Genomic DNA, 14,060 nt, shown 5'->3' with positions numbered 1-14,060 from the left:
CAGAGCTAAGCAATCAACCAACAGATCAGATCTAAGCTCTGCAGTTCTTCCGCATCCAGTCGTGAATAGTGGTGGACAATTAAACAACTCACTGGAGAAGGAAGCTCCACAAATATCCCCATCCTAAATAATGGAGGAGCCCAGCACATCAGTGAAAAAGATAAGGCTGAAGTATTCACAACAATCTTCAGCCAGAAGTGCCGCATGGATGATCCATCTCAGCCTCCTCCAGCATCTCAGATGCCAGTCTCTCCAGCCAATTCGATTCACTCCACGAGTGATCAAGAAATGGTTGGAGCACTGGATACTGGGAAGGCAATGGGATCTGATAACACTCCGGCAATAGTACTGAAGACTTGTGCTCCAGAACTTAGCGCACCCCCTAAGCCAATATCTTCCAGTACAGTTACAACACTGGCATCTACCAACAATGTGGAAAATTGCCTAGGTATGTCCTGTACACAAAAAGCAGGACAAACCCAACCAATTACCGCCCAATCTACTCTCGATCATCAGTAAAGTGATGGAATGGGTCATCAACAGTGCTATCAACCAGCACCTGTTCAGCAATAACCTGCTCAGTGATGCCCAGTTTGGGTTTCAAAGAAAATTACAGCACAGGAACAGGCCCTTCAGCCCTTCAAGCCTGCACCAACTATGCTGCCCGTCTTAACTAAAACCCTCTACCTTCTGGGGACCATATCCATCTATTCCCATTCTATTCATGTTATTTGTCCCTTAAAAGTCACTACCGTATCCGCTTCCAATACCTCCCTGGCAACGAGTTCCAGGTACCCACTACCCTGTGTGCAAAATCTGCCTTGTACATCTCCTTTAAACCTTGTCCCTCGTACTGTGGCTCCAAGAGCAGATCACAGTCTAGGAATACTGTGTGAGTAACTCACCTCCTGACTCTCCAAAGCCTATCCACCATCTACAAGGCACCTGTCAGGAGTGTGATGGAATACTCTACACTTGCCTGGATGGGTACAGCTCCAACAACGTTCAAGAAGTGTGACACCATCCAGGACAAAGCAGCCTTCTTGATTGGCACTATATCTACAAACATCCAATCCCTCCACCTCTGATGCACAGTGGCAGCAGTGTGTACTATCTACAATATGCACAGCAGCAATCCACCAAAGATCCTTAGACAGCACCTTCCAAACCCATAACCACTTCCATCTGGAAGGACAAGGGCAGCAGATAAGTGGGAGCACCATCACTTGCAAGTTCCCTTCCAAGCCACTCACCATCCTGACTTAGAAATATATTGCCGTTCCTTTGCAGTCGCTGGGTCAAAGTCCTGGAATTCCCTCCCTAATGGCACTGTGGGTCAACCCACAGCACATGGACTACAGCAATTCAAGGCAGCTCACAATTACCTTCTCAAGAGCGACTAGTGATGGGCAATAAATGCTGGCCACCCAGTGACATCCATGTCCCACAAATGAATTTAAAAAAGTGCAACTTCCCCATCTCACTTACTTCCTGTTCTATATTTTTCCTATAGCATCTGTACCTTGAAAAGTTAAATTACAAGTCCTATCCCTCTCTTTGCCATGTTTCATAATAGCTATAATATTCCAGTCCTATGTACCCAGCCATGCCAAGTTCATCGGCTTAGACCGTCAGGCCTCTTGCATTGAAATAAATGCAATTTAATTTGGACTTCTCTTGCGCTCTGCCCTGTTTTTGCCTGACACTGCCTTTGCTCTTCATTGTGCTTTCTTTAACTTCTGTGCTGCCCACAACCTTCTCTTCTCTCTCCCTACTGCTTTGGGTCCCAGCCCCTGCCAACTAGTTTAAATCATCTAGCAAACCCCCTGCCAGAATATTAGTCCCTCTGCAGTTCAGATGTAACCCATCCCTCTTGAACAGGTCACCCATTCCCCAGAAGAGATCCCAATGATCCAAAAATCTAAATCCCTACTCCAGTTCTCAAGCCACGCATTCTTCTGCCTAATCTTCCTATTTCTACTCTCGCTAGCACACGGCACCAACAGTAATCCAGAAATTACTATCTTTGAGGTCCTGCACTTTAGCCTTATACCTACCTCTCTATATTCACTCTTCAGGACCTCATTTCTTTCCCTATCTATATCATTGTACCAATGTGTACAATGACCTCTGGCTGCTCACCCTCCCCTTAAGAATGCCCTGCAACTGCTCGGAGATGTCCTTGACCCCAGCACCAGGGAGGCAACACACCATCCTGGAGTCTCAATCGCGGCCATAGAAACGCGAATCCCCTATTACTACTGCTCACTTGCTCTTTGGCCAATCCTGTTCTAAGCAGAGCCAGATGTGGTGCCACAGGCCTGGTTGCTGTTGGTATCTTCCCGAGGGGCTACCCCATCAACAGTATGCAAAACGATATACCCGTATGAAAGGAAAATATGATGTGAAGATGCCAGCATTGGACTGGGGTAAACACAGTAATAAGTCCATCAGGTTTATTTGGTAGCAAAAGCCTCTAGCTTTTGGAGTGCGGCTCCTTCATCAGGTCAGTGGAGTTCTGTTCACAAATAGGGCATACAAAGACACAAACTCAATTTACAAAATAATGGCTGGAATGCAAGTCTTTACAGGTAATCAAGTCTTAAAAGGTACAGACAATATGAGTGGAGAGAGGGTTAAGCACAGGTTAAAGCAATGTGTATTGTCTCCATCTGTTAGTGATATTTTGCAAGCCCAGGCAAGTCATGGGGGTTACAGATAGTGTGACATGAACCTAGGATCCTGGTTGAGGTCGTCTTCACGTGTGCGGAACTTGGCTATCAGTCTCTGCTCAGCGGCTCTGTGTTGTCGTGTGTCGTGAAGGCCACCTTGGAGAACACTTACCCAAAGATCAGAGGCTGAATGCCCGTGACCGCTGAAGTATTCCCCAACAGGAAGAGAAGACTTTTGCTTGGTGATTGTCGAGTGGTGTTCATTCATCCCTTGCCGTAATATCTGCATGGTCTCCCCAATATGCCATTGCGAGAGGGCATCGTCACACTGAATAAACGGATTACTGCAAAGAAATGTACCGACAACTGAACAATGAGGAACACTACAGACAGCTACCCACAGATTCGACCAAAAAACACACTTGCCAACTCAACAGACTAGTCAAGACCATTGATCCGGTTCTTCAGAGCACCCTCCGTGCTCCCATCCCACATACTCCCCGCATTGGAGATCTCTACTGCCTCCTGAAGATACACAAGGCAAACACACCCAGCTGTCTCATCGAATGGGGAAACGGGACCCTGTGCGAGAACCTCCAGCTTCTGTCAAGACACTACGGACTTCCTACAGAAACTCAGCACATATGGAGCAGTTGAAGCAGAGGCATTCCTTGTCACAGTGGATGTCTTGGCACTCTACATCAGCATGCCCTAATACGACAGCATTGCTGTCAATTGCCAATCTCCAGATGCAATTTTACAACTCAACTACATCATCCTGGACCACAACGCCTTCATCTTTAACAACTAGTTCTTCATCCAGACACATGGAACAGCCATGGGGACCAAATTCGCACCTCAATATGCCAACATCTTCATGCACAGGTTCGAGCAAGACCTCTTCACCGCACAGGATCTTCAACCGATGCTATACATTAGGTTCATCAACGACATTTTCTTCCTTTGGACTCATGGTGAACAATCATTGAAACAACTATATGATGACATCAACAAGTTCCATCCCACCATCAGATTCACATGGACTACTCTTCGGAATCAGTTGCATTATTGGACACGTGCATCGCCATCAAGGACAGGTCACTTCAGCATTTCACTGTACCACAAGCCCACAAGCTACGACATCTTCTCCGAAGCCTTCAACATGTCATTGATGAAGACGAAAATCTTGCCAAGACCACCCCCACACCTTGCCTTCAAACAACCACACAACTTCAAACAGACCATTGTCCACAGCAAACTACCCAGCCTTCACGAGAGCAGTGACCACAACACCACACGATCCTGCCACAGCAACTTCTGAAAGACACGCTGGATCATCAACACAGATGCCATCATCTCACGTGAGAACACCATCCAGCAGGCATACGGTACATACTTTTGCAACCCGACCAACATTATCTACCTGATACGCTGCAGGAAAGGATGTCCCATGGCATCGTACATTGGGGAGACCATGCACTCGCAATGGCAACGGATGAATGAACACCACTCAACAATCGCCAGGCAGGAGTGTTCTCTTCCTGTCAGGGAACACTTCAGCGGTCATGGGCATTCAGGCTCTGACCTTCAGGTGAGCGTTTTCCAAGGCGGCCTCACAACACGTGACAACGAGAATCGCTGAGCAGAAACTGATAGCTAAGTTCCACACACGAGGGCAGTCTCAACCGGGATCTTGGGGTCATGTCACACCATCTGTAACCCCCACGATTGTCGGGGCTTACTTGCTAACTATCTTGCTAACTATCCTAGTGGAGACAATACACACCTGTTTAACCAGCGCTTAACTCTCTCTCTCCACTCACATTGTCTGTACTTTAAGACTTGATTATCTGTAAAGACTCACATTCCAACCCATTATCTTGTAAATTGAATTTGTGTCTACGTGTGTCCTATTTGTGAAAACAACTCCTCACTCACCTGAACGAGTGACACTCCAAAAGCTTGCGCTACCAAATAAACCTGTTGGACTTTAATCTGGTGTTGTGAGATTTCTTACTTCATTCTTGCAGACGCAGTTGTCAGGAAGACAAGACTGCTCTCTAATTTTCCACATCCGACAGGAGGCTAATACTGCTATACTGCCCTTATACAAGAATCTCAACTTACCTTTCTCTTGTTTGCGGTCCTCATCGTGATTTTTTTTGGTTAGAGGACTTAGGGAGTGAACACTGAAGTAGTGTTTGGGATTCATTTCAATGCAGACGATGTCTTCCGGAGCTCCACCTTCTGGTAGCAGTGACTTGCTTTTCAAATTGGAGGTCTCTGACCAGTGGTGTGCCTCAGAGATCTGTGCTGGGTTTACTGTTATTTATCATTTATATAAATGATTTGGATGAGAATTTAGGAGGCATACTTAGTAAGTTTTCAGGTGACACCAAGATTGGTGGCACAGTGGACAGCGAAGATTATCTAGGATTGCAACAGGATCTTGATCAATTGGGCCAATGGGTTGATAAATGGCAGATGGCGTATAATTTAGATAAATTCAAGTGATGCATTTTGATAGAGCGAATTGAGGCAGGACAGAACAGAATTATAGAACAAAGAGATCTCAGAGTACTGGTTCATAGTTCCTTGAAAGTAGAGTCACAGGTGGACGTGGTGGTGAAAAGTCATTTGGCATGCTTGGTCAGAACATTGAATACAGGAGTTGGGACATCTTATTCTTGAAGCTGTACAAGAGATTAGTAAGGTCACACTTGGAATAGAGTTCTGGTCACCATATTATAGAAAGGATATTATTAAACTAGGAAGAATGCAGAAAAGATTTACAAGGACACTACCGGAACTTGATGGTTTGAGTTAGGAGAGGCTGGATAAACTGGGATTTTTCTCCCTGGAACACAGAAGAGGCTTAGGGGTGATCTTATAGATATCTATAAAATAATGAGGGGCATAGGTAAGGTAGATAGCCAACATCTTTTTCCAAAGGTGGGGGAGTCTAAAACTAGAGGGCATAGATTTAAAGTGAGAGGGGAGAGGCACAAAAGGGTCCAGACGGCATTTTTTTCACACAGAAGGTGGTGAATGTCTGGAACAAGCTGCCAGAGGTAGTAGTAGAGGCAGGTACAATTTTGTCTTTTAAAAAGTATTTAGACAATTACATTGGTAGGATGGGTATACAGGAATATGGGCCAAATGCAGGCAATTGGGACTAGCTGAGTGGTAAAAAATGGGCGGCATGGACAAGTTGGGCCGAAGGGAGTTTCCAAGCTGTAAACCGCTACGACTCTATCAGAATCCTTTTATTACCTGGCCCAAGTATTTTGAGATGCATTTTGAGAAGCTTTTCTTTTAGTGGTCAATTCCTACTCTGTATGGGAAAAAAAATGATTCTTTTTTTGAAATGAAGTGTTGCAATGAACATCAGCAACCTGGACTAGAGATGAGGACAACAAAAAAAAAATCAGCCAGGGTTTCCACTCCTTCTGAACCTCAAATAGCAATCCACATAACAATATTTATCCCTTAACCAATATCACTAAAACAAATTATCCACTTAGATCACAGTGCTGCTTGTGGGAGCTTGCTGTACACAAATTAGCTGCTGCATTTCCTACATTACAACACTGACTATGCTACAGTAAGTACTTCATTGGTTGTAAAGCATTTTGGGATAGCCTGAGGTCATGAAAGGAGATGTTAATCTAAGTCTTTGTTCCTTTAAAGTAAAATATCATGAATGATCTCCATTAATCTATGTTCTAAAACTGAAATGGGCACTTGAGATGATACAAAAAGATCATAGAAATCATATATTTATGATCATAGATCACAAATTCTATGATTCTATGATCTACGATCTTTTTGTATTATCTCGAATGCCCATTTTGGTTTTAGAACATAGATTAATGGGGATCATTTTTTTAAAGTTAATTGCTAGGGTGGCTCAGCAAAATATTATGAATGATCCCCATTAATCTATGTTCTAAAACCGAAATGGGCACTCGAGATGATACAAAAAGATTTACTAGATTGATACTAAAACTGAAAGATTATACCTATCATGAAAGATTGAACTAAGCAGTGGTACTTTCCTTGGAAATAAAGAGAACATGGATGGATGGGCTGTTGTGATCTTCAAGGTTATGTAATGGTTTGACAGGACAAGGAGTGCTGTAGTCTCCACTTGCAGGCAAGACCAGAACTATGAGGCACAAATATGAGTCATTAATAAATCCAAGTGTGAACTAAGTGAATTCAGGAGGCACTTCTTAACCTCAAGAGTGGTTTGAATGTGGAGCTTATTACTACAGGGAGTAACCTAGATGAATAACTCAGGTACATTCAACACACAAAATATTCAAAGCAAAAGAAATAGAAATATGTGGTGGTAGGAGTATAATCACCTGCATGAATCAGGTGGCCAGAATGGCTTATGTGCTGTAAGTGACTTGCAAGTTACGTGGCACAGTATGAGACACGTGTGCTGAAAGAGGCAATGTGAATATCCACCTAGAACCATACAGTGCAGAAAGGCGCCCTTCGGCCCATCGAGTCTGCACCAAACACAATCCCACCCAGGCCCTACCCCTCATATTGTACCCACTAATCCCTCTAACCTACGCATCCCTGGACACTAAGGGGCAATTTCTTAGCACGGCCAATCAACCTAACCCGTACATCTTTAGACTGTGGGAGGAAACCGCAGCACCCGGAGAAAACCCACACAGACACAGGAGAATGTGCAAACTCCACACAGACAGTGACCCGAGCCAGGAATCGAACCCAGGACCCTGGAGCTGTGAAGCAGCAGTGCTAACCACTGTGCTACCGTGCCGCCTGTACAAAGACAGTTAAATATTCCTAAACAAATTGTTATCCTGGAGGTTAAGGCAGTATTGTGCACCCGCTGGATGCTGGTGGCTCCAACACTAACCATAATGCCAGCTCTGAAGGATGCCTAGATGGGTTGATGCAAACTTGACTCTCTGCCTTGGGCACAACTCCAAAATTGGATTGTTTAGTTAATGGGTATGTGTACAGTTACAGATCCTAAGAAACCATGCAGACCACAAATTGGTATTTTATGGCAAATTCAGAAGTAATGTCTTTCTGATCTGTAATATGGAAACCAGATTAGTTTCCTCAGTTTCCAACCTTTGATTTAATTCAGCTATGTTCTCGCCACAAACCATCAGCATATTAAGTAAGTACAATCATAAGAACATAAGAAATAGGAGCAGGAGTAGGCCATCTAGCCCCTTGAGCCTGCTCCACCATTCAATAAGATCATGGCTGATCTGATAGTGGTTCAGTTCCACTTACCTGCCTGCTCCCCATAACCCTTAATTCCCTTATTGATCAGAAATGTATCTACCTGTGACTTAAACATATTTAACAAGGTAGCCTCCACTGCTTCAATGGGCAGAGAATTCCAAAGTTTCACTACCCTCAGAGAAGAAGTTCCTCCTCAACTCTGTTCTAAATTGATTCCCCTCATTTTGAGGCTGTGCCCTCTAGTTCTTGTTTCCTTTCTAAGTGGAAATAATCTCTCAGCCTCTACCCTGTCTAGCCCTTCATTATCTTATATGTCTCTATAAAATCTCCCCTCAGCCTTCTAAACTCCAACAAGTACAGGCCCAATCTACTCAATCTCTCCTCATAAGCTAACCCCCTCATCTCTGGTATCAACCTGATGAACTTTCTCTGTACTCCCTCCAAGGCCAATATATCCTTTTGCAAATAAGGGGACCAAAATTGCGCATAGTACTCTAATTGCAGCCTCACCTTGTACAACTGCAGCAAGACCTCCCTGCTTTTATACTCCATCCCCCTCGCAATAAAAGCCAACATTCCATTTGCCTTCTTGATCACCTGCTGCACCTGCAAACTGAGTTTTTGCGATTCATGCACAAGGACCCCCAAGTCCCTCTGCACCATAGCATGTTGTAATTTTTCACCATTTAAATAACAGTCCATTCTACTATTATTCCTTCCAAAGTGGATAACCTCACACTTGCCAACATTATACTCCATCTGCCAGATCCTCACTCACTCACTCAGCCTATCCACATCTCTCTGCAGACTTTCCACGTCCTGCAAGCAATTCGCTTTCCCACTCATCTTTGCGTCATCAGCAAACTTTGTTACCCTACATTCAGCCCCCTCCTCCAGATTGTCTATGTATATGGTAAATAGTTGAGGCCCCAGCACCGATCCCTGCGGCACGCCACTAGTCACCAAGTGCCAACCGGAAAAGCACCCATTTATTCCAACTCTCTGCTTCCTGTTATGTAGCCAATCCTCAATCCACACTAACACTTTACCCCGAACTCCATGTACCTTAATCTTTTGCAGCAACCTTTTGTGAGGCACCTTTTCAAATGCTTTCTTGAAATCTAAAAACACCACATTCACCGGTTCCCCTTTGTCAATTGCACCCATTACATCTTCATAAAAATCCAGTAAATTTGTCAAACACGACTTTCCCTTCATGAATCCATGCTGCGTCTACTTGATTGAACCATTCTTTTCCAGGTGTCCTGCTATTCCTTCTTTAATGATGGATTCCAGCATTTTCCCAACCACGGACATTAACCAACTGGCCTGTAGTTACCTGCCTTTTGTCTACCTCCTTTTTTAAACAGTGGCATCACATTAGCTGTTTTCCAATCAGCTGGCACCTCCCCAGAGTCCAGCAAATTTTGATAAATTAGAACTAACGCATCTGCTATTACTTTTGCCATTTTTTTTAAGTATCCTGGGATGCATTCTATCCAGGCCCGAGGACTTGTCTACCTTTAGTCTCATTAGCCTACCAAGCACTACCTCTTTAGTAATAGTAATCGTTTTAAGGACCTCACCTGCTACAGTCCCATGACTGTCAATTTTCAGTAAGCTATTTGTATTCTCTACCGTGAAGACCGACACAAAAAACTTGTTTAAGGCCTCAGCCATTTCCTCATTTCCCATTATTAAATCCCCCTTCTCGTCTTCTAAGGGTCCAACGTTTACTTTAGCCACTTTTTTCCTTTTTATATATTTGTTAAAACTTTTACTATCAGTTTTTATATTTTGTGCTAGTTTAGTTTCATAACTTATCTTTCCTTTCTTTATCGATTTCTTAGTCGTTCTTTGTTGTTTTTTAAAGCTTTCCCAATCTTCTAATTCGCCACTAGTTTTGGCCACTCTGTACATATCAGTTTTTAATTTAATACTCTCCTTTATTTCCTTAGTTATCCACAGCTGGTTATCTTGTTTCTTACATTCCTTCTTTATCACCGGAATATATTTTTGCTGAGTACTGAGAAAAATCTCGTTAAAAATCCTCCACTGTTCCTCAGCTGTCCTACCAACTAGTCTGCGCTCCCAGTCTACATTAGCCAATTCCACCCTCATCCTATTGTACTCCCCTCTGTTCAAGCAGAGGACACTAGTTTGGGACCCTATTTTCTCACCCTCCATCTGTATTAGAAATTCAACCATATTGTGATCACTCATTGCAAGAGAGAGTCCCTCACGAGAAGATCTTTAATTTTACACAGGACCAGATCCAAGACAACTCGCTCCCTTGTAGGTTCCGTAACGTGCTGTTTGAGGAAACTAGCCCGACAGCATTCTAAGAACTCTTCCTCAAGTCCGATGCGTCCGACTTGAGTCAACCAATCAATATGCAGGTTAAAATCCCCCATGATTATTGCTGTTCCGTTTTTGCACGCATCCATTATTTGCTTGTTTATAGCCTGCCCCACCTCGAAGTTATTATTTGGGGGCCTATAGACCACGTCCACCACTGACTTTCTCCCCTTACTATTCCTTATCTCCACCCACACTGATTCCACATTTTGCTCCTTAGAGTCGATATCGTTTCTCATTACCGCCCTAATATTATCCTTAATTAACAGTGCTACTCTGCCCCCTTTTCCTTCCTGTCTATTCTTCCGAAATATCTGATACCCCTGGATATTCAGTTCCCAGTCCTGGTCACCCTGCAACCACGTTTCTGTAATGGCCACTAGATCATGCCATTTGTACTGATTTGTGCCATCAACTCATTCTCTTTGTTTCGAATGCTACGTGCATTCAGGTAAAGTGTCTTTATGCTAGCCTTTATCTGGACCCGATTTGTTGGTGCATTCTTTTGATTGCTCACTCTGTTCCTACCTGTCGCAAACTGGTTATCCTTCCCCAGACCATCTCCCTGCACTCCCTTCTTGTGCTTGTCACCATTTTTTACTCTGCCTGAGGTTAGATTCCTGCCACCTTCTATACTCTCTGTCCTATTACATGGTCTGGAAATGTTACTAACCTCTCCTGAGCCCTCGGCTCCTTCAACTGGTTGAATGTCCTCATCATTAACCTGCACTCGTACCCTCTCCTTTACCTCTGATTTTGCAATTCCCCATACCCCTGAACCCTCCCCCCAACTATTTACTTAAAGCCTGAGTTATACAGTTCGTCAAGACTCTATAACTAGGGCATTGGAGTCCTGGTCCTGGAGTCCTAGAGTCCTGGTCCTGGAGTCCTAGAGAATCAAAATGTGCCTTTGGCACCACCATTAAGCTCTCCTAAAATTCAAACAACCTCTCAATGCCAGTTGAGTGCTATCTTTTGTTGAGTGTGTGCCACATCATCAGAGTGTTAACTGGCTCCTTTATTCTGCACTGTGAATCAAAATTAAATACACATAATCAATCCAATGACAAAAGTGCGAATCTAATGGCTTGTCGCATTAACATTCAGAAAATCTAGATCTGCAAAGATATTTTCATTTATTGTTTCATACAATGTTTCTTAGACTGGGAGCTGACTTTGGATATTTTAATTTCCAATGCTGAGGAATTGCTGGTATCTGGAACATGGTTGTGATGTTAAACCTAGGATCTATCCCTTGAAGGTCTAACTACTCAATACAATTATAGCTACCTGTCCAGATCAGTAGTAATTTACACATTGCAGGCTGAATTGTGGACTCAAGAGAAAACACACCCAGGCTGAACTTCCACATAATTTCTGAACGCTGGAGAAAAATGTAAGATCTGTAGGCTTATTTAATCTTGCACTACAATTTATTCATTATACCACTGTAAAAACACCATAAAAGTGCCAAACCTGTGTGTGTTCAAAAATATACCAAAAGCCTGGTTTCTGACCAGGTATGTATTTATATAATCCCAGTGCCATTATCCCACAGTAATTATTTTTCTATACAATAATCCCATTGCACTAATCCTGGGATATTTCTAGAAAGGAAAGGCAACAAAAATGTGGACAAAGAGCTAGAGAAGACAACACCAGAATAAGAAATTGTAAGGCATTTGGTAAGAGGAAATTGAATAAGATCCAAATTAAGTTCACTGTACATGTATATGAACAGTGTATGGTCAATAAAGACACCAGGGGAATATGATGTTAAGCTGAAAAGAGACCTAGTGACTATTTTTCTTGACATATATGAATGACCTAGACCCAAGTGTGCAGAGTACAATTTCAAAAGAGAAACTTGGAAATATTTTGAACTGTGAGCAGAATAAAGATAGACTGGCAGGCTGGTGGAATGGGAAGACACATGGCAGCTAATATTTAATAGTTACAAGTCAGGTGATACAATCTGATAGGAAAAAACAAATAAAGGCAATATAAAAGAACATAACATAAGAAATAGGAGCAGGAGTAGGCCATCTAGCCCTTCGAGCCTGCCCCGCCATTCAATAAGATCATGGCTGATCTGTCATGGCTCAGTTCCACATTCCCACCCTCTCCCCATAACCCTTAATCCCCTCTCTTATCAAAAACCCATCAACCCGCGTCTTAAAAATATTTAGCGAGGTAGCCTCCACCACTTCAACGGGCAGAGAATTCCAGAGATTCACCACCCTTTGAGTGAAGAAGTTCCTCCTCAACTCCGTTCTAAACCGCCCCCCCTTTATCTTGAGGCTGTGCCCCCTAGTCCTACTATCCTTTCTGAGCGGGAAGAGTCTCTCCACCTCTATCCTATCCATCCCATTCGAGAAGAACACAATTCTAAAATGGTGCAGGAGCAAAGGGATCAGCAGTGCTCAAATTATTAAAAGTGGTAGGGCTGCTTGAGAAAGAGGTTAAATAAGGCCAAGGGCTTTGTAGTAAAAGGCATAAAATGCAAAAACTTTATTTTTAAAAAAACAGGCTCAGCCTCAACTGGAATAATGTATTTAATTCTGGACACCATATTTTATGGAGGATTGTAGGAAAAATGAAGAGCTCTTGTTCAAGGATAAGGCTTACTTGGATAGATTACAGAAGCTAGCACTGTTCTTCTGGGAGGGAAGGTTGAGAGAAGTTTTGATAGATCATAATCAGAGTTGATAGAAAGTTTCCCATTGGTGGAAAGGTCAAAGACCAGAGGGCACCAATGTCAGGCAACACGAGGAAAAACATAAATCTTCCCCCACAGGATACATTATAAATTCTATATAAATCTCTGTAAATGATATATATACTATATAATAAATATCCGATAATAGATCACTCCCTACAGAATATAAAATTCTATACAATAAATATTCTCTACAATAATGAAGTGGTTGAGGGTATATTTGATGCCTCAGAGTTATTCTCAGGCCCGGTACCAGCTCTGCTCGCTGTCCCCTCTTCCCCACCCCCGGCCCCCCTCAGAGACAAAACTAACACAGGGTCTGGGACTCACCGCAGCGCCGCGGCCCAGGGCCTGTCCCGGCTTTTTACTCACTTGCTCGGCCAGCAACTGCCGGCTCTGGGCCGCTCGATTCCGCATCAGCACGTAGGCATCCGTCAGGCTGCGGGTCGCCATGGTGGCCGCAAGCCCTCCGCTGCCCCTTCACTCCGTTTACAAACACCTCCAGTAACTCCCCCAGCCTGGGGAAAAGAAAAACTGCAGCACCAGGAACCCCTGTCCAGCGGGGAAGAGGTTGTCGTCATTTCCGGATAAACCGCGTCCATCCTCCTCAAGATACCGGCCGCGCCTCGAAACCCTAACAAAAGGTTCCGGTAACGGCCGATGTGCATTTTTGTGGCTGCTGTTGTCCTCTATTCATTTGGGCAATTGTTCAATGGCAGCATTCCAACATCAAACAAACTCACTCCACAGACTTCAAACACAATATTAGCCTCTAGGGTTGTTTTACTCATGATAAAATCTGGCTGATGATTCCACCGGATATTAATAAGGTGAGCAGTCTGAATACTGATTGAGGATAAAAAAAAACCTTTATTGTGTCAGTTATCGGGTGTGGAGTAATGTTGGGGGTTAGATTGCAAGTCTGTAATTGTGCAGTCCATCATGCAGAGTAGTGCAAAGATGCACCTGGAGTTGGTGGTGGCACCAGGAACAGAAAATATCTTACAGAGTATGGGCTTGTTTTTAGATCTATGTGATATTCACTTGACTCCACCACTACCATCTATCCA

The 14,060-nt window shown here is 43.5% G+C and overlaps 1 protein-coding gene across 2 annotated transcripts in view; it reads right to left on the bottom strand.

Moving 5' to 3' along the window:
* stx16 (syntaxin 16) overlaps positions 1–13,555 on the bottom strand; it is a 64,408-nt gene extending 50,853 nt beyond the window's left edge. The window contains exon 1 of one of the 2 annotated variants that reach the window (XM_080205097.1): positions 13,321–13,555. In XM_080205097.1, coding sequence (XP_080061223.1) covers positions 13,321–13,443 — 123 coding nt within the window. In that variant the 5' untranslated portion in view covers positions 13,444–13,555. The remainder of the gene's footprint in view (positions 1–13,320) is intronic. The other variant, XM_080205098.1, reaches the window with a different exon arrangement.
* Positions 13,556–14,060: the final 505 nt, after the last annotated feature.

Source organism: Carcharhinus amblyrhynchos, chromosome 16, assembly GCF_965287045.1.
Source record: "Carcharhinus amblyrhynchos chromosome 16, sCarAmb.v2.hapA, whole genome shotgun sequence".
In the NCBI taxonomy this organism is placed as follows: Eukaryota; Metazoa; Chordata; class Chondrichthyes; order Carcharhiniformes; family Carcharhinidae; genus Carcharhinus; species Carcharhinus amblyrhynchos.
The sequence above is the reverse complement of the archived record's forward strand: the minus strand, read 5'-3'. Positions and strand labels throughout refer to the sequence as shown.